Source organism: Amblyraja radiata, chromosome 27, assembly GCF_010909765.2.
Source record: "Amblyraja radiata isolate CabotCenter1 chromosome 27, sAmbRad1.1.pri, whole genome shotgun sequence".
NCBI classification, from domain to species: Eukaryota; Metazoa; Chordata; class Chondrichthyes; order Rajiformes; family Rajidae; genus Amblyraja; species Amblyraja radiata.
Genome location: NC_045982.1, coordinates 27,789,059 through 27,815,826, shown reverse-complemented (window position 1 = coordinate 27,815,826; position 26,768 = coordinate 27,789,059). Strand labels below are relative to the sequence as shown.

Genomic DNA, 26,768 nt, shown 5'->3' with positions numbered 1-26,768 from the left:
CATTTATCTCCAGAACTTAGTGGAAGACATTTTGAAAGATTTTGAAATTAAGAAAGACCAGATTCTATGCATCGTCACTAATAATGCTTCAAATATGCCAAGCACAATAGAAAAAATTACTAAAGTTGAAGAAGAAAAAGTCACTACTGAAAGGGAGATCTCTGATGCAGATTCTGAAATTGAAACAGCATGAATAGAACAGAATGATGAAATGTTAGATGATATTGTTGAGGAGGCACCTCAGCTCTGTTTAATCCAACATATGCGTTGTGCTGTACGTACATTGCAACTAGCAAAAAGAGATGGATTGAAAGAACGCCATGCAGCTGCTCTGATAGGTAAGATGAGGCAAGTAGCCACAGCAGCCAGGACCTCTAAAATTGATGCTATCCTCCAGAGACGTGCAGGAAAGGGAGCTATATTGGACCAAGCAACTCGCTGTGGCAGCACATATATGATGGTTAGGCGTTGACCTAAAACCCTTTCTAGAAGATATTGATAATCCCAGTGTCTTACTGACTAAACGTCAATGGAGGTTGGCATCACAATTGCTTGCTCACCCTTATGCAGTCACCAAAAAGCTGCAAGCAGAGGACTTAACTCCTGGTACATTCCTGTGGGAGTGGAAACATTTAATATTTCACCTCTCCAAAGCTGGATGATTAATTGCTGAAGGAATTGTATCATCAATGAAGAAAAGAGAGGGTCTGCTACTTGAAAATCAGATCTTGTTAGCTGCTGTCTACATAGATCCAATGAACCGAACCTTGTTGAGCGAAGATCAAATTGCCAAAGCAAAAGAGGCCTCTGTGATGCTCTAGTTCAGACAAAAGGACTACTACTACCTGAAAAGTTGAACCACAACATGAAGATGGGAGTTCCAAATCCTTCTCATCCTCTTCAAACGATGAAGACTCGGATTTTGCAAAATATTTAGATAAAATTGAAGTCAAGAGCAAAGCGTTCCTGTTTAAATGTACAAAGGCAGCCTTTTGATGTGAAACTAATGGAATTTTAGCAAGATTTTCTTGGTGGTTTAAAAGAAGTAGAGAAATATGATCGCTCATCTAAACTTACAGTACAAGAAGTCATCCCTGCTTATCCAGAAATTGTAAAACTTGCCGCTATGATAGTAACAGCCATACCTATGCATTCAGTTATAATTTCTATTTCACGAGAATTTTTTGTTGTTGTCATAATTTAGCCATTTAGCTCATAACTGTGGCCTTAGTTTAATACATTTTGGAGTAATGGTTTTATAATTTTTATTTAATTCAATGGATTTTTTATGTCCTATATGTATTTTGTTTTCTTATAGCATATTGATTATGGTTTTTTTTCAAGAATGAACTATTTTAAAAAAGCCACGATAGCATAGATACAACCATTAGACTCAAAACTTTAAGGACATGGGTTTAAAAGGAAGCCTGATGATTCATGTAGTTCTTATGAAATGCCATTTGTGTAATGTCATCATAGCAGATTTAGAATTATTAAACCTAGGGGTCGGTGTCAGGGTTCGGAGTCGGGTATTTTGGGTATCGACTCCACAGCCTTGATGCCTGGGTGATTTAAGAAATTATCTAGACACTTAAAGGGCCTGTCCCACGAGCATGCGAGTGCATGCGGTGAGCGCGACCTAACGTGGTCACTTGAGCCGTACGACCTCGCGGGGCCGGTCCCACTTCGATCGCCGGAGTTGTGCGGGGCTGGTCCCGACATCGCGCGGAGCTCCGAAAAACTGACACTGTTCAAAAATTCCGCGCGGCAACGACATGTCGGCCCGCAGCCGCATTGAGGCCGTACGCAGCGCCTCGACGGGCGTACGCACCGTCTCGACGCCGTACGCAGCGTCTTGATGGCGTATGCAGCGTCTTGATGGCGTACGCCTAGCGTGTGGCGTTGCACGTGATGACGTAACCGCCCAACGCCGTGCGACGTCCAAATTCAGTCGGCCCGCCTCCTGCCCAGCTGATTGGTGAGTATAATGTCGGGACCAGCCTCGCACAACTCCAAACGGCTCCACGGTTGGAAGTGGGACCGGCCCCACGAGGCCGTACGCCTCAAGCCACCACATTTGGTTGCGCTAGACGCATGCAATCGCATGCTGGTGGGATAGGCCCTTAAATGTTGTCAATTACCCAGCATCATTCTCTGGTACCATTCTCTGGGTGATGAAGGACTTTTGCATCACATCTAAATCTCTTCTCCATTACCCTAAATCTAAATCATCTGGTTTTATCTAGCTATGATAATGGGGAAAAGTTAAGTTTGGTTGAGTTTAGTTGAGTTGAGTTTAGTTTAGTTTAGTTTAATTTATTATTGTCTTGTGTGCAGTGGTACAATGAAACATTTTTGTTTGTGTTCTATCCAGTCAAAGAAAAGACTATATGTGAAAACAATAAAGCTGTCCACAGTGCACAGATAAGGGATAATTGATGTAACATTAAGTGTAATGTTAACAATATAACAATGTTTTTTTATCATGCCAATAAAGTTTTTTAATTGAATTGAATTGAAAGTGCAAAGATACAACATTGAAGCCCGATAAAGTCTGATTAAAGATCGGTCAATGGTCTTCAATGAGGTCGATGGGAGGTCAGGACCACACTCAAGCTGATGAGAGGACCATTCAATTGCCTGATAACAATAAGGAAGAGAATGTTCCTGAATCTGGAGGTGTGCATTTTCACACTTCTGTGCCTCCTGCCTGATGGGAGAGGGGAGAAGAGTGAGTGACCGGGGTGAGACTGGTCCTTGATTATGCTGCTGGCCTTGCCGAGGCAGCGTGAAGAGTCAATGGAAGGGAGGTTGGTTTGCGTGATGGTCTGAGCTAGGTCCACAACTCTGCAATTTCTTACGTTCTTGGATGGAGCTGTTCTCAAACCAAGCCATGATGTATCCCAATAAAATGCTTTGTACAGAGTTTGAAGTAGAGGCATTGGTGTGCATTCTTGGCCACTTTTCCTGCAGTCTACCCTGTTTATCCCTCTCATAATTTGATATATCTCAGTCATGTCCCCTCTCAGCCTTGTCCGCGCCAGGGTGAATAGACCTAGCTTTATCACTCTTTTGCTATAATTGAAACCATTTCAGTTGTCCAGTACAATTAGCAGTACCTTTACACCATGCATCTTTTATCAGCAACTTAAACTCTATACAGATCTAACTCAGAAAAGATGTTATGCTCAGGTACTGATATATTGAGGACACAAGGAACTGCAGGTGCTAGTGTACAAAGAAATACGCAAAGTGTCGGAGTAACTTAGTGGGTCAGGCAGCTTCTCTGGAGAACATGGGTAGTGATGTTAGACACAGAATGCTGGAGTAACTCAGCGGGACAGGCAGCATCTCTGGAGAGAAGGAATGGGTGATGTTTCGGATCGAGACCCTTCTATATGGGAGGAAACCAGAGGAAAGACCATGTGGTTATGGGAGAAGGTGTGAACTCCACACAGACAGCACCTGAGGTCAGGATTGAACCCAGGTCTCTGGTGCTGTAAGGCAGCAGCTCTACTAGCAGTACCACTATCCCTTCACCCATTACCATGTGGTCTTTCCTCTGGTTCCTTCCACATAGAAGGGTCTCGACTCGAAACATCACCCTTTCTTTCTCTCCAGAGATGCTGCCTGTCCCGCTGAGTTACTCCAGCATTTTGTGTCTATCTTCGGCTTAATGCAGCAAGGCCAGTTCCTTCCTACACATGGGTAGGTGATGTTTCAGGTTTGGACCATCTTCAATATATATATAACACCCAGTAAGCTAACCCATGCTTCACACTATTGCATAAGATCTACCTCTTTGTTATGTTGCTGCCTTGAAACAAACTGGTAAGCCCATCAGTTAAAATAACTTGTCAATCTACACAAACTAGCAACTCGAATGCTCATGTAGACTGAAAAGCATTTCAAAACCCCTGCATCTTAAACTCAAGGATAGCACTGTTTATCACCACTAGTTCTCAGATTAAAACTTCCATATCAAGTTGATTAAACTTTGAGAATATCATACTGATGAAACAGTGAGCAAACTTGCTTGCTCTTCCAGGTCACTTTTCACATTGACAGCATTTTCAACACTTACCTGTGAGGTTGCTTTTCAGAAGGCACAACTCCGGAGTCTTTGCTGTTGCCATGCGATTAGGTTTAAAAGCTAAATTAAAAATTAAAATCCAAAATGGCAATGGACTTAACAAAATATAATCTGCGCAGCTGAGAAGCTACTCTGGATGAGTTACAAATTATCTGCTACTGGGGCCCTTTGAGAACCACAGCCGCACATGTTCCACCCAGACCATCATTGTTTAGGAGCCGGCAAGTATTTCCTCGCATCATAATACAACAGAAAAAAGGAATGCGAATAGGTTGCCAGGATCCCACATCCTGTTACAGAGTCAACTTCTCTCAACTCAAACCCCACCTCCACTCCTACGCACACATCGAAACCAAAGGGTGAGATGTTATCCATGCACAGTCTATTGCAAAACACCTGGTAGACTTTGCTGAATGCAACCCGGCACAATTTGCCACGATGTGGTTTAATACAGCTTCCTCAGGGCAGCGAGAAACGGCAGAGCAACCACAGATATCCTGCACTCTATTTCAAGTGACATCTCTGCAGAAATGGCGCAGGCTGCAACAGCAAGTTTGACTTCACCACGTTTCCATACTGTGCCACTAAGATAGCTCAAGCTATCTTGCTGAATAGCCACAAGGACCCCCTGAGCCAAGTCCCATCGTGTCACAGCCCAGACCCCACTCGTTGGCTGGTGACCTTCACATCCCAGCCATCCATCCCATGGATTTCACACGGACTGCACGGTTTCAACATAAATTAGGTCAAAGGTCCAAAACGCAGCTTCAGTAAAGGCCTATGTGAATGATTTCAGCATCTGAAGGTCATGCTTACTCACCACTAACTGCTCTGTGCTTTGCTCCAGAGTTTACTTTATGCAATTGACCCAAAATAGAAGTCGTGCACAAGCGCAGGAAATCTTAAAGAAAAATCGCATTGAATGCAAATTGAATTTAGTTCTGATACAAGGAACTGCAGATGCTGGTGTACAAAAAAAGACATAGGATCCCATGGGATCCAAGGAGAGATAGCTGAATGCATAGCAAATTGGCTTCATGGAAGGAAGCAGAGGGTGATGGTGTAAGGTCACTTCTCGGACTGGAGGCCTGTGAGTAGTGGTGTGCCTCAGGGTTCGGTGCTGGGCCCGTGACTGTTTGTCATCTACATCAATGATTTGGATGAGAACATTCAGGGCAAGGTTGCTGACGAAACAAAAGTAGGTGGTTTCGCAATTACTGAAGATGGTCGTGAAAGATCGCAGCAGGATCGGGATCGATTGGCTAGGTGGGCTGAGGAATGGTTGATAGAATTTAATACAGAGAAATGTGAGGTGTTGCTTTTTGGGACGTCTAACAAGGGCAGGATTCTGTTTCCACAATGTATCTCAAAACTAAACTAAACTAAACTAAACTAAGCAACATTGCCAGGGCCTGAGCTAGAGGGAGAGGTTCAGCAGGCTAGGACTTTATTCCTTGGAGCACAGGAGGCTGAGGGGCGATCTTCTTGAGGTGTATAAGATCATAGGGGGAATAGCTAGATTGAATGCACAGAATCATTTATCCAGGGGGTTAGAGGAATCAAGAACTGAGTTTATCGTTTTAAAGTGACAGGGGCACAATTTAATAGGAACCTGAGGAGCATTTTTTTCACTCAGAGTGTATGGATGTATGGATATATGACACACTCAGAGTGTGTGAGTGTATGGATTAAACTGCCAAATGGCTAAACACCCGCCACCCTGTGAATGAAAATATTGCCCCTCAGGTTCCCATTGAATTGAGCCCCTTTCACCTTAAACCAATGTCCTCTGGTTCTTGATCCCCTGGTTCTTTATGTTAGCAGGTACTATGGCAGCATTTAAAACACGGACAGGTAATTGGATAGGAAAGGTTTTACATGAATATGGAGGTTTTAGAGGGATATGGGCCAAATGGAGGCAGGTGGGACTAGTATAACTGGGACATGTTGTGTAGGAAAGAACTGCAGATGCTGGTTTAAATCGAAGGTAGACACAAAATGCTGGAGTAACTCAGCGGGACCGGCAGCATCTCTGGAGAGAAGGAATGGGTGACGTTTCGGGTCGAGACCCTTCTTCAGACTGATGTCATGGGAGTGGGCGGGACAGTTAGAATGTAGTCGGAGACAGTAAGACTGGTGGGAGAACTGGGAAGGGGGAGGGGATGGAGAGAGATGGAAAGCAAGGGCTAATTGAAGTTAGAGAAGTCAATGTTCATACTGCTGGGGTGTAAACTACCCAAACGAAATATGAGGTGCTGTTCCTCCAATTTGCGCTGGGCCTCATTCTGACAATGGAGGAGGCCCAGGACAGAAAGGTCGGATTGGGAATGGGAGGCGGAGTTGAAGTGCTGAGCAACCGGGAGATCAGGTAGGTTAAGGCGGACTGAGCGGAGGTATTCAGCGAAAGGAGCGCCGAGCCTGTGCTTGGTCTCACGGACAAGTTGACCAGGGAGTTGCGGAGGGAACGGTCTCTGCGGAAAGCAGAAATGGGTGAAGATGGGAGGATGTGGCCAGGAGTGGGACCCCTTGGAGGTGGCGAAAGTGTTGGAGAATTATATGCTGTATGTGATGGCTGATGGGGTGGAAGGTGAGGACAAGGGGGATGAATGAGGGGAGGGAGAGCAAGTGTGGAGCTGCAGGATATCGAGAAGACCCTAGTGAGAGCCTCATCTATAATGGAAGAGGGGAACCCCCATTTCCTAAAGAATGAGGACATTTTTGATGACCTGGTAATATATTGGTTGGTGTGGGCAGGTTGGACCAAAGGGCCTGTTCCCACACTGTATGACTCTATTTCAAGTAATATCACCATACACCCGCTTCTTTCCCTGCGTGTCCTCCCCCCCTTCAGTGCGAATCCATTTCCCCGACTATCTCCCATCCTCCCAGTCATCCCACTCCTTCCCTCCCATCCGTACACTCATCTCTCATCCCCTTCATTCAATTCCCTTTAATCATTCCTCTGCCCCCAACCCTTCTGCCCCCCTCCCCTCTCTATCCCTTCCTCCAGCTTTACATTTCACCTCTTCTCTCCTCATCTGACATCAGTTGTCGTCTTTTCGCCTTAATTACACCTCCCATCTGCCAGTCAACCCCCCCCCCCCCCTCCCCACCCCCTCACCTGTATCCAGCTATCACTTGCCAGGCCTTATATGCCACATCGCTCATTTCCAGCTTTCTCCCCCTAACTGCAACCAGCCCAAAGAAGTGCCCCAAGCTCGAATGTCGCCCGTCCATTCCCTCTGCAAATGCTGAGTTACTCCAGTACTGTGTGTTGTGCTGAAGATTCCAGCATCGGCAGTTCCTAGTCTCTCTGTGAATGTCCTCCCCGCTCTCTCCTGAGCATTCACATCCTCCCGTCGCATGTCTATTGCTGTCCTGAAGGTCCAAACCAACTTTAACTAACGAGCTGGGTTTGCATCAGAGGAGGCTGGAGACTCAGTGGGGAATGCTGGTCCTGGGTTAATGGCTGAGTTTGATCCTCGATACACTGTGAGGGACAATCCCAGGGAAAGGACTCTCATCCCAATTAGCTGTCGGAGTCATACAGTGCAGTACAGTGCAGTATGGGCCCTTCAGGCCATCAATTCTGTGCTGACCTTTATGCCTACCTATACTAATAGAAACATAGAAACATAGAAAATAGGTGCAGGAGGAGGCCATTCGGCCCTTCGAGCCAGCACCGCCATTCATTGTGATCATGGCTGATCGTTCCCTATCAATAACCCGTGCCTGCCTTCTCCCCATATTCCTTGACTCCACTAGCCCCTAGAGCTCTATCTAACTCTCTTAAATCCATCCAGTGACTTGGCCTCCACTGCCCTCTGTGGCAGGGAATTCCATAAATTCACAACTCTCTGGGTGAAAAAATTTTTCTCACCTCAGTCGTAAATGACCTCCCCTTAATTCTAAGTATACTAATCCTATTTTCCCTCATTAGGATAGTAACCTTCAATGACTTGCCTATTTAAATTCCTGTCTAAATGTCTCTTAGATGTAATAATAGTATATGATTCCTAGCACTTCCTCTGACAACGAGTTCAGATATCAGTCACTCTTTATGTAAAAAACGTACATAGATACGCTACTGGAACACAGATCATAGAACAGTACAGCTCAGGATCAGGCCCTTCGGCCCACAATGTCTGTGCTGAACATGATGCCAAAACCAATTCTTATCTGCCTGCACATGATCCATATCCCTCCATTCCATGCATATCCATGTACCCATCCAAAAGTCTGTACAATGCCACTATCGTATCTGCCTCAAGCACTGCCTTCAGCAATGTGTTCCAGACACCCACCACCCTCTGTGTAAAAAACCTGCCCCACACGTAACAAAACGATGCCAACTAGTGCATGATGTCTCCAACCTGGGAAACAGGTTCTGACTGTCTACCCTATCTATGCCGCTCATCATTATATACACTTCTATCAGGTTCCCCACAACCTCTGACCTTCATAGAGTCACAGTCATAGAGTAATACAGCATAGAATCAGACCCTTCGGCCCGACTTGACGATGCCAATCAAGATGCCCAATCTAGACTAGTCCCATCTGCCTAGTCCATATCCCTCTAAAAACGAAATACCTGTCCAATTGTCTTTTCATTCCAGGGAAAACAATCCAAGTCCACCTAATGCTCCCTGTAGCTAATCCCCTCAAAACCAGACATTATACAACAAATAATCCCCCGTCATTTTCGCCATCTCCAACGTGACCCCACCACTCGCCACATCTTCCCATCTCCCCCCCTGTCTGCTTTCACCAAAGACCGCTCCCTCCGTAACTCCCTGGTCAATTCGTCCCTTCCCACCCGTACCACCCCCTCCCCGGGCACTTTCCCTTGCAACCGCAGGAAATGCTACACTTGTCGCTTTACCTCCCCCCTTGACTCCATTCAAGGACCCAAGCAGTCGTTCCAGGTGCGACAGAGGTTCACCTGCACCTCCTCCAACCTCATCTATTGCATCCGCCGCTCTAGATGTCAGCTGATCTACATTGGTGAGACCAAGCGTAGGCTTGGCGATCGTTTCGCCGCAATAACCAACCCGATCTCCCGGTGGCTCAGCACTTCAACTCCCCCTCCCATTCCAAACCTGACCTTTCTGTCCTGGGCCTCCTCCATGGCCAGAGTGAGGTCCACCGTAAATTGGAGGAGCAGCACCTCATATTTCGCTTGTGCAGTTTATACCCCAGCGACATGAACATTGACTTCTCCAATTTCAGGTAGCCGCACTTTCTCCTCCCCTTCTCAGCTCTCCCTCAGCCGTCTGGCTCTTCCTCTTCCTTTCTTCTCCCCCCCCCCCGCCCACATCAGTCTGAAGAAGGGTTTCGGCCCGAAACGTTGCCTATTTCCTTCGCTCCATAGATGCTGCCTCACCCGCTGAGTTTCTCCAGCACTTTTGTCTACCTTCGATTCTCCAGCATCTGCAGTTCCTTCGTAAACATTATTCTGGTCAATCTCTCTCTCACCTTAGATCTACGCCTTCTTGTTAATGATACCCCTACCATGGGGAAAAGGTTTTGACTCACTGTCTTGTCTATGCATCTCATAGTCTTCTATACTACTCACAGGTCAACCCTCAGCTCCAGGGTAAACAAGCTCGGTCTAGGCGATCCATTCTTAAACCCTCCAACCCAGGCAAGGCTGGTGAATCTCTTCAGTGCAATCACATCTTTCCAGTAGTGTGGTGACCAGAACTGGTTCCCTGACACTGATGGAGATTCCAAAAACTGGGAACGATCTGATTCCCCACCTCGGAGTCCATAGGGAGCAGGTTTGGTGGGAAGGGAGCTTGAGATCCTGGGGAAATAATTGGGCTCTTCCTGCCCCAGTGGCCATGCTGTGAAGACACGCACCTTCCCCCTGAATCTTCCACACCTTCATTCATTTGCCAGGTTTCCGAAGGACGAGGGAATCTGGCTAACGATAGTTAAATCTGGAAAGCAGGTTCAATCAGAGGTGACAACCCTCATTAAAATAGTCCCTGCCAAATTCCCCATCACTTGACCTCCTTTCCCTTCCTCCGCTCATTTCAGAAGCCAGATTCAGAATTTCCTCACAACCCACTCATGTTTGGGTGTTAAAATTTCCAGCTGATGTCTAATAGATACTTTGTTAAGGCACAAAAGAAGGATCTCACTGCAATATTTTATTCCTTCAGAGTCAAGGAATTATACGGCACGGAAACAGGCCCTTCAGCCCAACTTGCCCAACATGTCCCTTCATCACTGGTCCCACCAGCCTGTGTTTGGTCCACATCTCTCTAAAGCGGCCTTTTCACGGGGCGACTTGACGCAAGAGTTAACCGGAGTTTAACATCGTGGGAACCTCGTGCGATAACAGTGCGGCATTCGTGGACCACCGTGGACCACCGTAGCGCTAACGGCAGGTCATTGTGTAACTTGGTCACTCGGGAGAAAATTCAAGAAAGTTTGAATTTCTCCAAGATTGACTTGTACACTTGTGGTTGAGTATTGCAACATTATATGAATGTAGTGGCCAGTGCGATATCCGTAATAACTCTTGCGGGTACCGTGGGAACTCCTGCGAACGGTGAACCCGGAAGCTGGACAGAGGGGACAGAAGGTGAGTAAAAATTATCTTATGTGGGATTGAATTTTAAAAATAAATAAAAATAAAGATTTGCATCCGCATATGGACATCAACTTATTCATGAGTTATGTTAATGAGATTCAAGAAAATAACTATAATCTTTAAAAGGGACTTTAAAAGGGACTTTACTGAAAGGTTACGCATTTTTATGGTCCGTGAGAAATTTTTCACATGTACTTCTTTGAGAGATACAGGTCGGAGTCCTCGGGTCCAGGGGTCCGGAACGCTACCAATCAATGTTGTACAGAGACCCATGTAAGGAGTGAACTGCACATGCTGGTTTAAACCGAAGACAGACACAAAAAGCTGGAGTAACTCAGCGAGTCAAGCAGCATCTCTGGAGAAAAAAAGCTGATGTTTCGGGACGAGACACATCTTCAGACTCAATTCCGATTAGGCTGTCTGAAGAAGGGTTCCGGTGTTGGGGGAGTCCAGAACCAGGGTCCCAGTTTTACAGTCTACCGTGGGAACTCTTTAACTCAGTAAAGTAAAGTAGCCTTTATTGTCATATCAGCGCACAGGCAGCAGTTGACTGTTGCTCTATTCAGTTTCCCAGGGGGTCGGGACGGGACTGGAGTTGGGAGAGAAAGGTGGGGGAGTCGAGGGAGAGGAGGGGGAGACAGATGGGGGTGTCTTCATTTACTGACGGCGGGTGTCTGTCACTGAAACAGGCAGGTGAGATTTCACATCCACCTTGTGTGTGCCTCTCTCTCTCTCTCCCTCCCTCTTACACAGGCTGAGAGACTCTGCCTCTGTGAGTGTACGTCTCTTTCTCCCCCTCTCCCACACACAGTAAGACCGAGGTACTGTGCTCAGTCCATCTGTGTCTCCCACATACACAGTAAAATATGTCTCCAAATGAGCCAATTCAACCAAGGGAGGATATATATAGTGTGTGAAAAAAAAAGTTACATCATTTGTGTCACGTGTAGTTCACGATGTTCATTCAAGATTTAACGGGAAAGCTCGGGAAACGGACAAGTCACTCGCACAAATAACAGAAATGCCGAGTACCGTGGGAACTCTTTATCTATCCCCGTTATATCGTGCGAGACTCGTGCTGGACCACGACCTCTTCACTCTGGTGACATCTTGCGTCAACTCGCCCCGTGAAAATCCTTTAATGATTAAAGAAACCTTATAAAGGAAACATACATTATTGACTTTCAAAATAAGTTGGATAGCAATGGTTTAGAGGGCTACAGACCAAATGCCAGCAAATGGGACTAGCCCTGTATGCCAAGTTGGGCAGCATGGACAAGTTGGGACGAAGGGCCTGTTCTGTGCTGTACAGTCTGTGACTCTATGCCCTATAACATCTCAAAGTGTTGCTGCGGTATATATCTACCTCCAGATCTACCCATTCTTGCATTTGCTTTACCATTTACCATTGAGCCACCAAGATGTTACACCTCTGTAGATGCCTACCGATCCTTGAGTACTCTCTGAACCTTACGCATGTTGTTGCGATGCGTTTGTTCCAGAGTGTCACCACACAGTGACTAACATAGGGCTGTCGGGGCTCAGCTCCACCTGTGTGTGGCTGGCCTCGGCTGTATTGTGACACTCGAGACACAGTTCAGGATGTGTAGGAAGGAACTGCAGATGCTGGTTTACACTGAGAATAGACACAAAATGCTGGAGTAACTCAGCGGGACAGGCAGCATCTCTGGAGAGAAGGAATAGATGATGTTTCGGATCGAGACCCTTTTTTCAGGGAAGAAGGGTCTCAACCCAAAGTGGGGATGCGGCTGGTGTGGAAGCAATGTGTAAGAGGAAGCCAACCGTGCACCTGCAACTCGGCTGTGAACAGGCTTCAGAAGCAACGAGCTGTCTGTGCGGTGAATCGGCCAGCGCAGGGCAGAGAGAGGAACGTGTAGGTCAGGGATGCAGACTCTGGATCACAAGGTCTAGGTCAGCAGAGCGCACTCGGAGTGCAGAGCCATGCAGTAGAGCCAGGTCACAGGGAGGAGGATACTAGAGGAGCTTGCACACAACACAGTGGTGCGAGTGGGGGCAGACGTGTCTGCTGCTTCAGAAGCCAGTTCACAGCCGAGTTGCAGGTGCACGGTTGGCTTCCTCTTCTCTTAATATTGCTTCCGCACCAGCAGACACTGGCCACATCCCCTTCCGACCCTCCTGAGTCCAGTCACTGTACGCCTTCATGTAGCTGTCAGGCTGGCTGGAAGCTGAGTCTCTCACTCCTGCTGCTGCCTGTACTATCTGTTGTAAAGACAGGGTAGGTTGGTGCCAGCACTGTGGGTAATGCTGTAGCTGGAAGGCACAATGTAACTGGCAAAGATTTCAGTGATGTGAACCAAGCGTGCGGTGGTATAGATCCATAGAATGGTGGAAAAGGTGTTGTATATGGTGCATATATGGTATATATATGGTGCGTATAGACACATACACACACACATATATTATACCATAGCGATAAAATACACAAATAGCTGGAGTCACTCAGCAGGTCAGGACAGGAAGGATATGAGTGCGTTGGAGAGAGTGCAGAGAAGGTTCATCAGAAGACACAGGGAACTGCAGACGCTGGAATCTTGAGCAGACACAAATTGCTGGAAGTACTCAGTGGGTCAGGCAACAACTCTGGAAGACATGGATTGACGACAATTCAGGTCAGGACCCTTCTTCTGACCCGAAATGTCGCTTATCCATGGCCTCCAGATGTGTTGCCTGACCCGCTGAGTTATTCCAACACTAGTACACAATTTTTTTTGTAAACCAGCATCTGCAATTCCCTGTGCCTACAATATCGTCACAGAGTTTGATCGTGTAGAATCGGCTGAGGTCCAAAGGATTTTATTGCGGTCTCAATTTGACTTGTGTTACGGATTAATTAGGAGTTAGAGGCAGCACGGTGATGCAGCGGTAGAGTTGCTGCCTTACAGCGCCTGAGTCCCGGGTTCGATCCTGACTACAGAGTGTGTGTAGGATAGTGTTAGTGTTCGGGGATGGCTGGTCAGCACAGACTCGGTGGGCCGAAGGGTCGGTTTCTGCGCTGTATTTCTAAACTAAACTAAACTAATTTTATAAGATTACGTGGAAGTAGTAGCCATTAATTCAAAACAAGGACCAATCCACAGAATATCTGTTCTAATGTACACTGCAGTCTATTCTCACATGTAACAGCTGAATGTAAGACAATGGGTATGTTAATTGGCTGACATCAATCCAGAAGGGTCTCGACCCGAAACGTCACCTATTCCTTCGCTCCATAGATGCTGCCTCACCCGCTGAGTTTCTCCAGCATTTTTGTCTACCTTCAATCCAAGAATCTTCACCCCAATTATTTCATACTACTGTGATAGAGATGAAGCTTCCAGACTTCGTCACTTGGCACATCAAGCATGGTCATTGGCATCTTTGTCAGTCTGCCAACTGGTTGTGTACTCAAGAGAACTAATCCTCACAAAAGAGTGGCTGAGTTCCTTGTCCTCAGAAGCTGTTAGACCAGCCATATGCATGACAAAGCTGTTGAAACATTGGCAGTGTTGCTGCCTCACATCGCCAGAAACCTGGGTTTGAATCTGACCGTGGGCGCTGTCTGCGCACATTCACGCTGTGACCTTGTGGGTTTCCTCTGGGTGCTCCAGTTTCCTCCCCACATCCTAAAGACGTGCGGGTTTGTAGATCTATTGACCTCTGTACATTGCCCCCTAGTTTGTTGGGAGTGGGGAAGAATATGAGACAACATACAACTGGTGTAAGCGGGTGATCGGTGGTCAGCATGGACTGGGTGGGTGGAAGGGCCGTTTCCATGCTGTATCTCTAAACTAAACTAAACATTCAGAGGGATCATCTCAGCTACATTGTAAGTGAGTTATTCAATTTAACCTTTTGTCAGACTCAAAATATCGAGGTCAACAATATCAATGAAGCAATAGAATTGAATTGTATATGCTGTTATTTTTTATCTAAGTGTATAAAACGGTGTAATTTGAGTACGGAAGATTCTAACAAGAGAGTTTTCAAGAGAATGTGTCCCTTCATGAATAAAGACTTTTATATTAACTAGCTTCAGCCTCAATAGTCACTATCCCTTGTCACCATTACCCCTGGGACTCTCTATTCCTACACAATAGCACTATCGAGCAATAAACAGTTTCAAGAGCAGACTGTGAGCACAGAGCATGAAACAATGTGTGTGCTGGTGCAGGCAGCGGGCATGGGGACACTGGTTGAGGATTTATCTCATTTCAAGTCATCTTTCCATTCCCTCCCCCACTAGTTCCACTGTTTGTATCCTTGTATCCCCTCGTTATCACCTCTTCTCCAGCCAACAATGGGCCATTGTGGGCTCCACACTTCCTTGGTTATCTGTTGCCGGCCCCGATTTGTTCTGGCCTTTGCCTACCTACAGTTCCCTCCCTTCTACTTTCAGTCTGAAGAAGGATCCCGACCCGAAACGTCACCCATCCTTTTTCTCCATAGATGGAGCGTCACAGTGGCGCATCGGTAGAGTTCCTGCCTTAAATTACTCTTAGAGCACTTGCAAAGGTCTCGAACCTAAGCGACTTAACGAAACGGTCAGAGAAAACCTCGGTCTGTTATTATTTTATAAAAACATAGGGAATGTTTCATTGGAAAGTTTTTATTTGGTGCTCAAACCAAATTATAGCCCCACGGAGAATATACAGCGGAGAGAGAGCTTTAATCAATCCAATCAGTGGTATGTCTGTTCAAACAATGTCACTGTTGGTTTTGCATGCAACCAGCTGGATAATATTGCAATCTCCTCACTGGCCCCACACGTTAACGCACACCAAATACCTCAGAAGCAATTAACGGGATTTTCTGGATTTTTGTTCCAATGTGTAGTGCCAATGTGCAATGTTTGTTCCTGAGGAAATTCCGCCTGTTTGCCAATAACTCTTACAAACGTCTACAGATGCACCATGGAGAGCACACTGTTGTGTTGCATCACAGCTTGGTTTGGGAAAAGCTCTGCCCAAGACTGCCACAAATTTGCAGAGAGTTGTGGATGTAGCTCGGACCATTACACAGACCAGACTCCCCACAAGTGACTCCATCTACTGTTTACGCTGCCTCAGGTGGCTGCGGAGGCCTTCTTTAGGTATTTTTAAGGTGGAGATTGGTAGATTCGTGATTAGTTAGGATGTCAAGGGTTATAGCGAGAAAGCAGGAGAATGGGGTGAAGAGGGAAAGATAGATCAGCCATGATTGAATGACGGAGTAGACTTGATGGGCCGAATGGCCTACTGCTGCTCCTATGACTTATGAACGTGCAATATGTCTAGAACTTGATGTCCTTTGTCACCATTTGAATTTCTCCATTCCCCAGCACTGAGTCTCAGGATGATGGGCCCTCAGTGGGCCTCGACCCAAAACGTCACCTATCCATGTTCTCCAGAGATACTGCCTGAGTTGCTTCAGCAGACTTCGCACACACTGCACCTGAGGTCAGGATTGAACCTGGGTATCTGGCGCTGTGAGGCAGCAGCTCTACCTGCTGCACCACAGTGCGTTGTGCTCGAGAGGACCACAAGCACCAGCTTGCATTGGATGGGAGCAGTATTTTCCAACTATTTCATTTGCCAATACTCTCATTCTTAAATAAAGTCATCAACACCGATCCTGTAGCTCTTTGGCATAGAGAACCCCAAAGACAAAAGTAAGTATTTCCACATATTGGTCAATGCAGTCTGATCACAGGAAGTTAGTTCTGATGTGCCTGAGTTTAAAATACTGATTGGTATTAAGGTGACTTTACTTACAGATGCCCGCATCTAAGACGTCATTTGAAAGAAGCTCCTTTTTAATCTGCAATATAAAATGGATGAAAGTAAGATAACTCGAGAGATAAGAACATGCCACTTAGTTCATTAAACCCACTCAGCAGTCCTTCACATTATATGTAACGTCTCTCTCTGAGACCGCCCACATGCGCTTCACCCCCTTTGGAGAGTATCTGCAGAAGTATAAGAGGAATTATCCATCCTCACATTTCCATGATTCAACCCTGGCTCGCTGATCTCCAGATTTCTAAGAACTGCAGATGCTGGAAAAATCAAAGGTAGACAACTGTGCTGGAGAAACTCAGCGGGTGAGGCAGCATCTATGGAGTGAAGGAATGGGTGAGGTTTCGGGTCTCGACCTATCCCTTCACACCATAGATGCTGCCTCACCCGCTGAGTTTCTTCAGCATTGTTGTCTACTTTCCTGATTTCTAATGATTACTGTCAATTGAAAAAGTTTGGAGTTCCAGCCCAGAGTGTTAGGATCTCCAAGTTATCCCATCAGACTGTTTGTACCATTGTGTTTGGGGATACGTTGGCAATGGAGATACGTTGGAGAATCGGGACAATACTCTCGCCCTGGAAGGACCATCGGAAGCTTGATAACAGAGGGGAAGAAGCTGTTCCTGAGTCATTTGGTACACACCATCCAAGCCATGGCATCTTCAGCCCAATGGGAGTGGGGAGAAGAAGGAATAGCTGGGGCAGGAAAGGTCCTTGATTGTTGGCTGTTGGCAGTTCACCACAGACAGCATCCCAAGAATAGCCTTGCACTGGACACCGGAAGGGAAAAGGAAAAGACCCAAAACCACCTGGCATCGAACTGTAGAGGAGGAAATGGAAACAGTCGACCTGACCTGGGGTAGTGTCCAGAAGCTAGCCCAGAACACACAGGAGTGGAGTTGCTGGCCTACATGCTAGGAGGCATAATAGGCAGCAAGTAAGTAACATCGCAAATATCCCAACACACTGTCCCAATAATCCCAGCAAAACGTTGGCGATTACGGCCATCACTTTATTGTCACCGGGTTTGTTTACATTTTGACGTCCTTGTTCGACCTACACCAAAGTCAGCTTGCCAGATATCCCTGCACTCCCATCTTAATGTTTTCTCAGTCACAACCCTCATACCTCTCTGTTTGACAACTTCATTTTCCAGTCTCCACACTAATTTCAAAACCCTTGTACTTATCTGCCAATCCCTCCATTGGTATCACCCCCACCTCCATCACACCCTTGCTAAAGCATTTTTAGTCTGGGCCATTTCCTGGCCAATCCTTCTCCCTTTCCTTATCGCCATTTGCTTCCACACTCCAGAACAACCTGCCTCTCCAGTGAAACCGCATTTCAATACCTTCTCTGTTTCCGTGTTTGCTCACCATTTGCATCCACTGACATTGGACACTCTACCCCAATTCTGATGGAGAGGCTTCAACCCAAAACGCTAGCTGTTTCTCCCTCCACAGATGCTGTCTGACCTTTTCTTTCTATCTCTGTTCTTGTCCACGGTTTGTTTTTCGATTATATTTTCACCTCCCTGAGCGACATATGGAGCTGGATATTATATTATATTAGAGCAAGTTCATGCCTGACTGGCTTTCTGAGTTAGTTTAGTTTACGGCGTGGAAACAGACCCTTCGGCCCACCAGGTCCGCGCTGACCAGCAAACCCACCCGCCACACTCTAACACTATCCGACATATTAGGAACAATTTACAATTTAACCAAGCCGATTAGCCTACAAACCTGAACATCTTTGGAGTGTGGGAAGAAAGCGGGGCTCCCGAAGAAAACCTATGCAGTTCATGGGGAGAACGAACAAACTCCGTACAGACAGCACCGTAGTCAGGATCGAACTCAGATCTCTGGTGCGGCAGGGCAACAACTCTGTCACTGCGCCACCGTGCTGCCTGTTCTGCTCTCAAGAAAACCAGAGCAGCCAAGTGCAAGTCATTTTTGACAGGGCCTCTCATACACCAGTGGTCCTGCCTTCACCCCTCCAGTAGCTCCGACAACATCTAACTATGGATTAGTTTCCTCCATCTTCAACTTCAAACTAAGTTCCCTTCCCTCAGCACTTTTCACCAAAAGGTAGGAAATGGTTTTGAATAATAATAATAATAATAATAATAATAATAATAATAATAATAATAATAATAATAATAATAATAATAATAATAATAATAATAATAATAATAATAATAATAATAATAATAATAAATACTTTATTGATCCCCTCAGGGAAATTCAGATGTCCAGAAGCCCCCAACCAACAAACCCACACATTCAAAACAAACGCAGACAGAAAATACAATGTGGACAATACCTGAGAGCAATAAATACTTAAAAAGACCAATAATTAACTATTTAAAAAATGCAAAAATGCATCCCCCTACAGCCTAGCGGTCCGTATTATAAAATCTAATGGCTGCAGGGGTGAAGGATCTCCTGAACCTCTCCGTTCTACAGTGCAGGGAAAGTGCTGGTTGTTGTTCCGAGTGCTCTTTTGACTCTCCAGAATTACATGGAGGGGATGCCCGGGGTTTTCCAGGATGACCTGCACCTTGCACCTCATACGCCTCTCAAGCACATCCATCCCAGAGTCCACTCTCCCCTCCAGCACTGAGCTAGCCTGTTTAACCAGTTTGTCCAGCTTCTTGTTGTTTTTCGCACTGATGCTGTTGCCCTAGCAGACAATAGCGTAGAAAATAACACTTGCAAGAACACTTGAAGAACATCCGATCTTCAAAATGTATTTGCGTTTTATTCTGAGGTTATGTTATACACCCCAATGACAGAGAGAACAAATACCTTTTCCAGCTCTTGGGTGTCACCTTTGTGCAGGCAGAGTTTATAGCGGGCGCTGGCAATGTTGTCATAAATGTCCTCCTCGTGTTCCTGGACTGAAAAGAAAAATTGTCCTTTAAAACATGGCTACCTTCAGCGATCTCAGTGCTCAAAAAGTGTGTTGGTTGATTCCCTCGTTGTGCAATCATCTGGGGCCATGGAGGCATGAGGGTGGCAGAATTGATCGATTGATTGATTGATAGCTACAGCATGGAAAGAGGCCCTTCAGCCCACCTAGTCCATGCCAGCCACTGATCACCATTCGCACTTGTTCTATGTTATCCGACTTTTGCATCCACTCCCTACACACTAGGGGCAATTTTACAGAGGCCACTGAACCTACAAATCCTATCTTTTGTGAGGCAAAACCGGAGCACCCAGAGGAAACCCACGCCGTCACAGGGAGAAGGCGCAAACTCCACACAGGCAGCACCCGAGGTCAGAATGGAACCTAGGTGTCTCTGGCGCTGTGAGGCAGCAGCTCTACCAGCTACGCTGCTTGCGGGCCTATAGTGGTGGATGAGAGGGTGGAAAATCGGGTGGGGAGGTCAGCTGTCGTGTTGGGTTGGTTACAGGACGGGTGTAGTGAAGGTCCAACATGTGATAGAGCTAGGTGGTCAGAGATCAGGGTGGCAGCTCAGTCTGTGCAAGGTGGGATTAGCCCGGGTTGTCCATTTGGGAAGCTGCCTTACAGGAAGATCAGATTCCCACTATTTCCTGGGCCAAATATTCCGTTAAGCCACTGTTCCATTCCGCATGCTCTATTAAGCCACTGTTGCTTTGGTAAGAATTACCCATTGATAGTGTGAAGATAGAGCACGGAATAGCACAGCACAGGACAGGCCCTTCGGCCCACAATGTCCCTGTTGTACCTGATACTGATACTGGAAACTGGGGCTTCCATAGGAAAACCCATCTAAATCCCAGCATTGGACAGGGGTTGGACTGGGAGATCTGCCCCATTCATCTTGACTGTTGTCTGTGGAAAGATTGTTTGTGTTAAAAAAAAGTTGATTCCAGTAGTGAGGGAGCGCTGTACTGCCGGAGATATCTCCTCCTCTGGGATGAGGTATGAACGCAAAGCCCAACCTGCACTCTAGATGCAACCAATCTCATGGGCACAGTTTCAACAAAATGCAAGAGACTTTTCCCTACTATCCTACTTGCTTTCTATCGCTCAGTGGTCTATAACTGATTACCTGTATGAAACATAGAACAGTACAGCACAGGAACAGGCCCTTCGACCCACCATGTCTCTGCCAAACATGGTGCCAAGTTAAACTCATGTCATCAGCCTGTACATAATCCATATCCCTCCATTCCCTACATATCCTTGTGTCTATCTAAGGATCTCTTCAATGCCACTGTCGTATCTGCCTCCACAATCACCCGAGGCAGCACATTCCAGGCACCCTTCATTCTCTGTGTGAAAAAAACAGCCCCGCACATCTCCTTTAAACTTTGTCCTCCTCACCTTAAAGCTATGACCTCCAGCCTTTGACATTCGCACCCTGGGAAAAGAGGTTTTGACTGGCTACCTTATCCACGCCTCCCACAATTTTACATACAGGTACTTCTATCAAGAACTGGTGAAATGCCCATAAATTGCAACATAGGCTCGACACGTGTGTGCACAACTTTTCGGATTGGGAGGCCTTCTTCAGGCTGAAGATGGGGTCCGACTTGAAACGTCACCTGTCCATGCCCTCCGCAGATGTTGCCTGACCCACTGAGTTCTTCCGGTACTTTGTATTTTGTTCAAGATTCCCAGAATTTGCAGATCCTTGCATCTCCAGAAAGATAGGGATAATGGTTAGGAGGAAAACTGGGCTGCGATTGGGAATGAACTGCATTCAACACCCGGAGAGTGAGGAACCAGTCCATGCACGCAGCGGAAATCGGAAACAATAAAAAAAAACAGCAGTCCAAGTGAATTAACGTAAATAATTTGTCTGATCAAATCCAGATGCTAAACATTCTCTTCATGCCTATCAACAAGTGAGAAACAATGTTCTGACTATTTTATAGAATCATTGTAATAGGGCAATAAGTCTATCGAGAGGCCATTGAGCCCATCCAGTCTGTGTTGGTCGATAGCACGGACACTTTCTGCTGCAGGGTCATCTATGGTCCTCTCCAACACGTCACCCAGAGTCACCAGTCCCAATGAGTGGCGGGTTGTACAATGCGCCAGATTTGGGGGGAAATCAGAAGGATGAGAGGACATCTTATAGAAACATATAAAATTATAAAAGGACTGGTCAAGCTAGATGCAGGAAAAATGTTCTCAATGTTGGGGGAGTCCAGAACCAGGGGCCACAGTCCAAAACTAAAGGGGAGGCCATTTAAAACAGAGATGAGAAAAAAACTTTTCACCCAGAGAGTTGTGAAATTGTGGAATTCTCTGCCACAGAAGGCAGTTGAAGCCAATTCACTGGATGCATTTAAAAGAGAGTTAGATAGAGTTCTTGGGGCTAGCCGGATCAAGGGGTATGGGGAGAAGGCAGGCACGGGTTACTGATTGTAGATGACCAGCCATGATCACAATGAATGGCAGTGCCGGCTCAAAGGGCCGAATGGCCTCCTCCTGCACCTATTTCCCATGTTTCTATGCAGCTCCCAGGGTGTGGGTGCAGTCTACACACAAGACCAAAGCTCCAGAGTACACACCTATCTGGGGTCCAGCTTCGCCATGGCAACCAGCATCTGCTTGGGGACTCACCGATCTAAGAGGTGGTTCCTGCAAGAAAAGAGGCATGTTGACCAATATCAAGCTTTCTTGGACTTTGAAAAGAGCTATTAGCTCTTACGTTTCTGTGACTTGACATCAAAGGTTTGTGAGTTTAATTCCCACTTGAAGTCACTTATAAAGTAAAATCCATTTTGGTCCTGTCGTACAGTCGTGAGGGTTAGCTGTAGCGCCTGTGATGCAGTCTAAATATTACCTTGAACCAAGGGCCAGTTTTCTCTCTCAGCTGCATGGCAAAGACCCAAGGTATTTTAGAACATTGAACATCGAGCAGCACAGGAACAGGCCTCAGGCCCACAATGTACCGGCCGAACATGATGCCATGAAACTAATCTCCTCTACTAACGTGGTCCCTATCCCTCCATCCCCCTAAAAACCTTTTAAACACCACTATCGTATCTGCCTCCACCACCACCCCGACCGACAGTGTGTTCCAGGCATCCACCACACTCTGTGTAAAAAAAACCTGCTCCGCATATCTCCCTTCAACTTTGTCCCTCTCACCTTAAAGCCACGCACGCTGACCCTGACATTTCCATTCCAGGAAGAAGGTTATGACTGTCTATCCTATCTGTGCCTCTCATCATTTTACACACTTCTATCGGGTCTCCCCCCACCTCCGGCACTTCGGAGAAAACAATCCAGGTTATTTTTAAAGAAGAAGAAGTCTGTTCTGTTTTAGGGCCTTGCTTTGCACAAATTGGTCAGCATTCTTCCTACATTTCCAACAGGGGGGTCCATTTCACAGTTAACTCATTGGTGTGAACTATTTGTGGTCAAGAATCGAGAGTGCTTCATTGTCATATATTACTGACAACGGGAAAATGAAATTCTTACTTGCAGCAGTTTAACCGGCCTGTAAGCACAACATGCATAGATAATATATAATAACTATAGAAACATGGAAACATAGAAAATAGGTGCAGGAGTAGGCCATTCGGCCCTTCGAGCCTGCACCGCCATTCAATATGATCATGGCTGATCATCCAACTCAGTATCCTGTACCTGCCTTCTCTCCATACCCCCTGATCCCTTTAGCCACAAGGGCCACATCTAACTCCCTCTTAAATATAGCCAATGAACTGGCCTCAACTACCCTCTGTGGCAGAGAATTCCAGAGATTCACCACTCTCTGCGTGAAAAATGTCCTAAAAGATTTCCCCCTTATCCTTAAACTGTGATCCCTTGTTCTGGACTTCCCCAACATCGGGAACAATCTTCCTGCATCTAGCCTGTCCAACCCCTTAAGAATTTTGTAAGTTTCTATAAGATCCCCCCTCAATCTTCTAAATTCTAGCGAGTACAAGCCGAGTCTATCCAGTCTTTCTTCATATGAAAGTCCTGACATCCCAGGAATCAGTCTGGTGAACCTTCTCTGCACTCCCTCTATGACAAGAATGTCTTTCCTCAGATTAGGAGACCAAAACTGTACGCAATACTCCAGGTGTGGTCTCACCAAGACCCTGTAAAATCAATAAATTAATTACTCTAATAATGCTGCAAAAAAAAGCCCAAACTCCATCGTGCAACCACAGACAATCCTTTGCTCATCGGTTAGTGTTGTGTAGTGCTCAGTGTGGTTGTTGAGAAGAAACTATTCTTAAACGTGGAGGTCATGGTATTCAGATTCTTTACCTACTTTCCATTCATACGAGTGGAATTAGAGTGTGGCTAATGTGGTGTGGGTCCCTGATGATATAGGCTGCCTTTTTGTGACAGCTCCTCCTATAGATCTCTTCGATGGTGGGGAGGTCAGTACCTGTGATGGACCAGGGAAAGTTACAATAAAATGCAATACATGGGATCCTGGCCTGAAGTGATTGTTGCTCAGTGGTAACATTACAAGACCAAGAAGACCTCTTCAATATGCTTTTATCAAGGTTGGATAGAATTGAATTGAATTGAATCCTTTATTTGTCATTCAGACCTTTCGGTCTGAACGAAATGTCGTTGCCTGCAGTGATACATGTAATAATAAACAACACACAATAAACACAAATTAACATCCACCACAGTGAGTTCACCAGGCACCTCCTCACTGTGATGGAGGCAAAAGTCTTAGGGTTACTGTCTCTTCCCTCCTCTTCTCCCTCTGCGCTGAAGTGATACCCCACCGGGCGATGGTAAGTCAGTCCCGCGGTTCAAGCTCCGCGGCCTGGGGGTGGTCGAAGCTGCCGCCCTCCAGTCCAGCGGACGCAGCTGTTGCCACGGGAGCTCCGGCAAACAGGCACCAGCCTGTGACCTGCGAGCTCCCGACATTGTCATCCACTGGCCCGCGGCCGAGCCTCGGATTCAGGTCGCCGCCACCAGAACGCCGCATCAGCCACCGGAGCACCGTCTCCACTCCGCACCGGGCCGCCCACACGGGAGCGTCTCAGCCCCGCACCGGGCCGCCCACACGGGAGCGCCTTCCAGCCGGGAGCCGGGAGTCGGGCCACCCACACGGGAGCGCCTTCCAGCCGGGAGCCGGGCCACCCACACGGGAGCGCCTTCCAGCCGGGAGCCGGGCCGCCCACACGGGAGCACCTTCCAGCCGGGAGCCGGGCCGCCCACATGGAAGTGCCTTCCGGCCGGGAGCCGGGCTGCCCACACGGGAGTGTCTCAGCACCGCGCCGTCCGCCCTCACCAGAGCGCCGAGTCGTGCCACTGCCCAAACGCCGCCGCAGCTCGAAGACGGCCAGCCTCACGTTGGTAAGTCCTGGCTGGCTCTACCTCCGGAGCCTCGAGGTCGGTCGCAGGTTGGAGGCCGCCAGCTCCGACATTAGGCCTCAGCTCAGACGGGGGGAAGAGAAGGGGGATACGACAAGAAAGTTGCATTCCCCCGAAGGGAGAGACAGAAAGCTCTGTTTCAGCCCCCCCCCCCCCCCCCCCCACACACATAACACAACCTAATAACCAAAGGTTTAACTGAACAAGACAAAAAAAAACGACACAAAAAAAGTAAAAACAGACAGACTGCAGGCGAGCCGCAGCCGTTTCACAGCGCCGCCACTTCAGGAATGGGATCGGTGAAGATGTTTCTGTAAAGGCCACTACACATGTCCTGCTGTGAAATGATTCTAGCATCAGATAGTCGGTGGGGGCGCTGCGAGTCGGCTGCCCTGCCAGCAGCGTGTTCGTTATTTCAACTTTTTGGGGGTTTTTGTGTGTCTAATGTTAGTTTGGGTGTCTCTTGGTGTGCCTTGTGTGGGGGATGGTGGGGAGGAGAAAGGGGGAAAGAGCTTTCGGTCACCTCCTCCACGGAGAGGCGACTTTTTCCATGTCGCCTCCCTCGCGGCCTAACACCATGGATTGGAGTGTCCTTTCCCGGAGTCAGGCCCGGAGCATCGGCAGCAGACGCAGCATGGACTTTCCATCGCGGAGCGGGCGAACCCATGCTGGGGTCGCCAGAGAGGAGTGCTCTAATCGCTGGCCTGGTGACATTGACTTCGGGGGGCTGTGGTCTGCGGAGCTTCTAACCGCGGGCGTGGCATGGACTTACCATCTGGAGCATGGGATCCGTTGCTGGGGGCCGCCAGAGAAGAGCTCCGACCGCCGGCCTGCGGCCTGTGGAATCCTGAAGCCGCGGTCTCCGGTAGGAAAGTGCCGATTCGGGACCTCCAAATGTGTTTGACCTTCCCGACATGGGAGTTTTGATCATCCAGACGAGAGGGCCATCCGTGGCAGCGACTACGGAGGGTTCATGGCCCTGACCACGGGTGAACAAAGGAGGAGGACTGGCTGAACTTTGTTGACTACTACCATAGTGAAGAATGCTGTGGTGGATGTTTGTGTTACATTTTATTGTGTATTGTGTGTTCTTTTTAAGTGTATCGCTGCTGGCAAATTCATTTCACTGTACCTTGCATTTGCCTTTGACTTTGACATCTGCAGTTCCATGCAATCTAACTACTCTGCAGTTCTACATTTGATCCTGCTCCCATATTATTATCATTTCCTAGTTTGGTGGAAGAGTTACCTGCAAGTCTGCGTTTGGTTCATCTTCATTTTTGACACTGAAATCTGATGAGGCAAACAGGAGAAATGATGCATCACTGGACATTGTTCCTTACATCAGATGCTCCCAACATTTCCCAAATAAACCCAACCACCACACCTCCACTCCCTCCCTAACCACACCCCACCCCTCCCTCCCTGCCCAACTATTCCGAAAACAATTAGAGTCTAACAATGCCAATATTCTTTAAGAAATTCCTAATCCATCCACCTTCATGAACCAATGAACTGATCCTTTCGCCTGGTCAGGTAAGCAGCCAACATAATCAGTGATCATTCTGACCCTGGTCATCCTCTCTTCTCACCCTTCACAGCACATACCACCAGATTCAAGCCTGTTCCCAGAGTTTTGAACAGACTTCTCATTTGCTAAGAATGTATTCCTGGTCTCCCAATCTACCTTCTGGAGGTCTGTGCACTTTTTTAAATCTGCATTATCTCTGTAACACTATTCTATTCTCTACTTCCTTTGACAGCCGTCTTTGCTGGACACAAGTCCACCTATTTTTCAATCTTTTTATCAGTATTTTCCCTGTAGCTGTAACATGATATTCTGTGCTCTGTTTCCTTTCCCTTTTTGCACAACGTGTTGTAGCCATGCATGGTTTGATTCCACTCATGTAAGGTATGATGTGCCTGGGTAACATGTAAAACAAAGTTTTGGTACCCATGGCGATAATAAACGCAATAG

The 26,768-nt window shown here is 47.0% G+C and overlaps 1 protein-coding gene across 2 annotated transcripts in view; it reads right to left on the bottom strand.

The window, feature by feature from the left end:
• Positions 1-26,768, bottom strand: part of LOC116988589 (SH3 domain-containing kinase-binding protein 1-like) — a 74,419-nt gene that overhangs the window by 37,147 nt on the left and 10,504 nt on the right. The window contains exons 3-6 of one of the 2 annotated variants that reach the window (XM_033045454.1): positions 26,040-26,083; positions 22,003-22,072; positions 19,297-19,388; positions 16,466-16,511 (exon numbers count right to left, since the gene is read on the bottom strand). In XM_033045454.1, coding sequence (XP_032901345.1) covers positions 16,466-16,511; positions 19,297-19,388; positions 22,003-22,072; positions 26,040-26,083 — 252 coding nt within the window. The remainder of the gene's footprint in view (positions 1-16,465; positions 16,512-19,296; positions 19,389-22,002; positions 22,073-26,039; positions 26,084-26,768) is intronic. The other variant, XM_033045455.1, reaches the window with a different exon arrangement.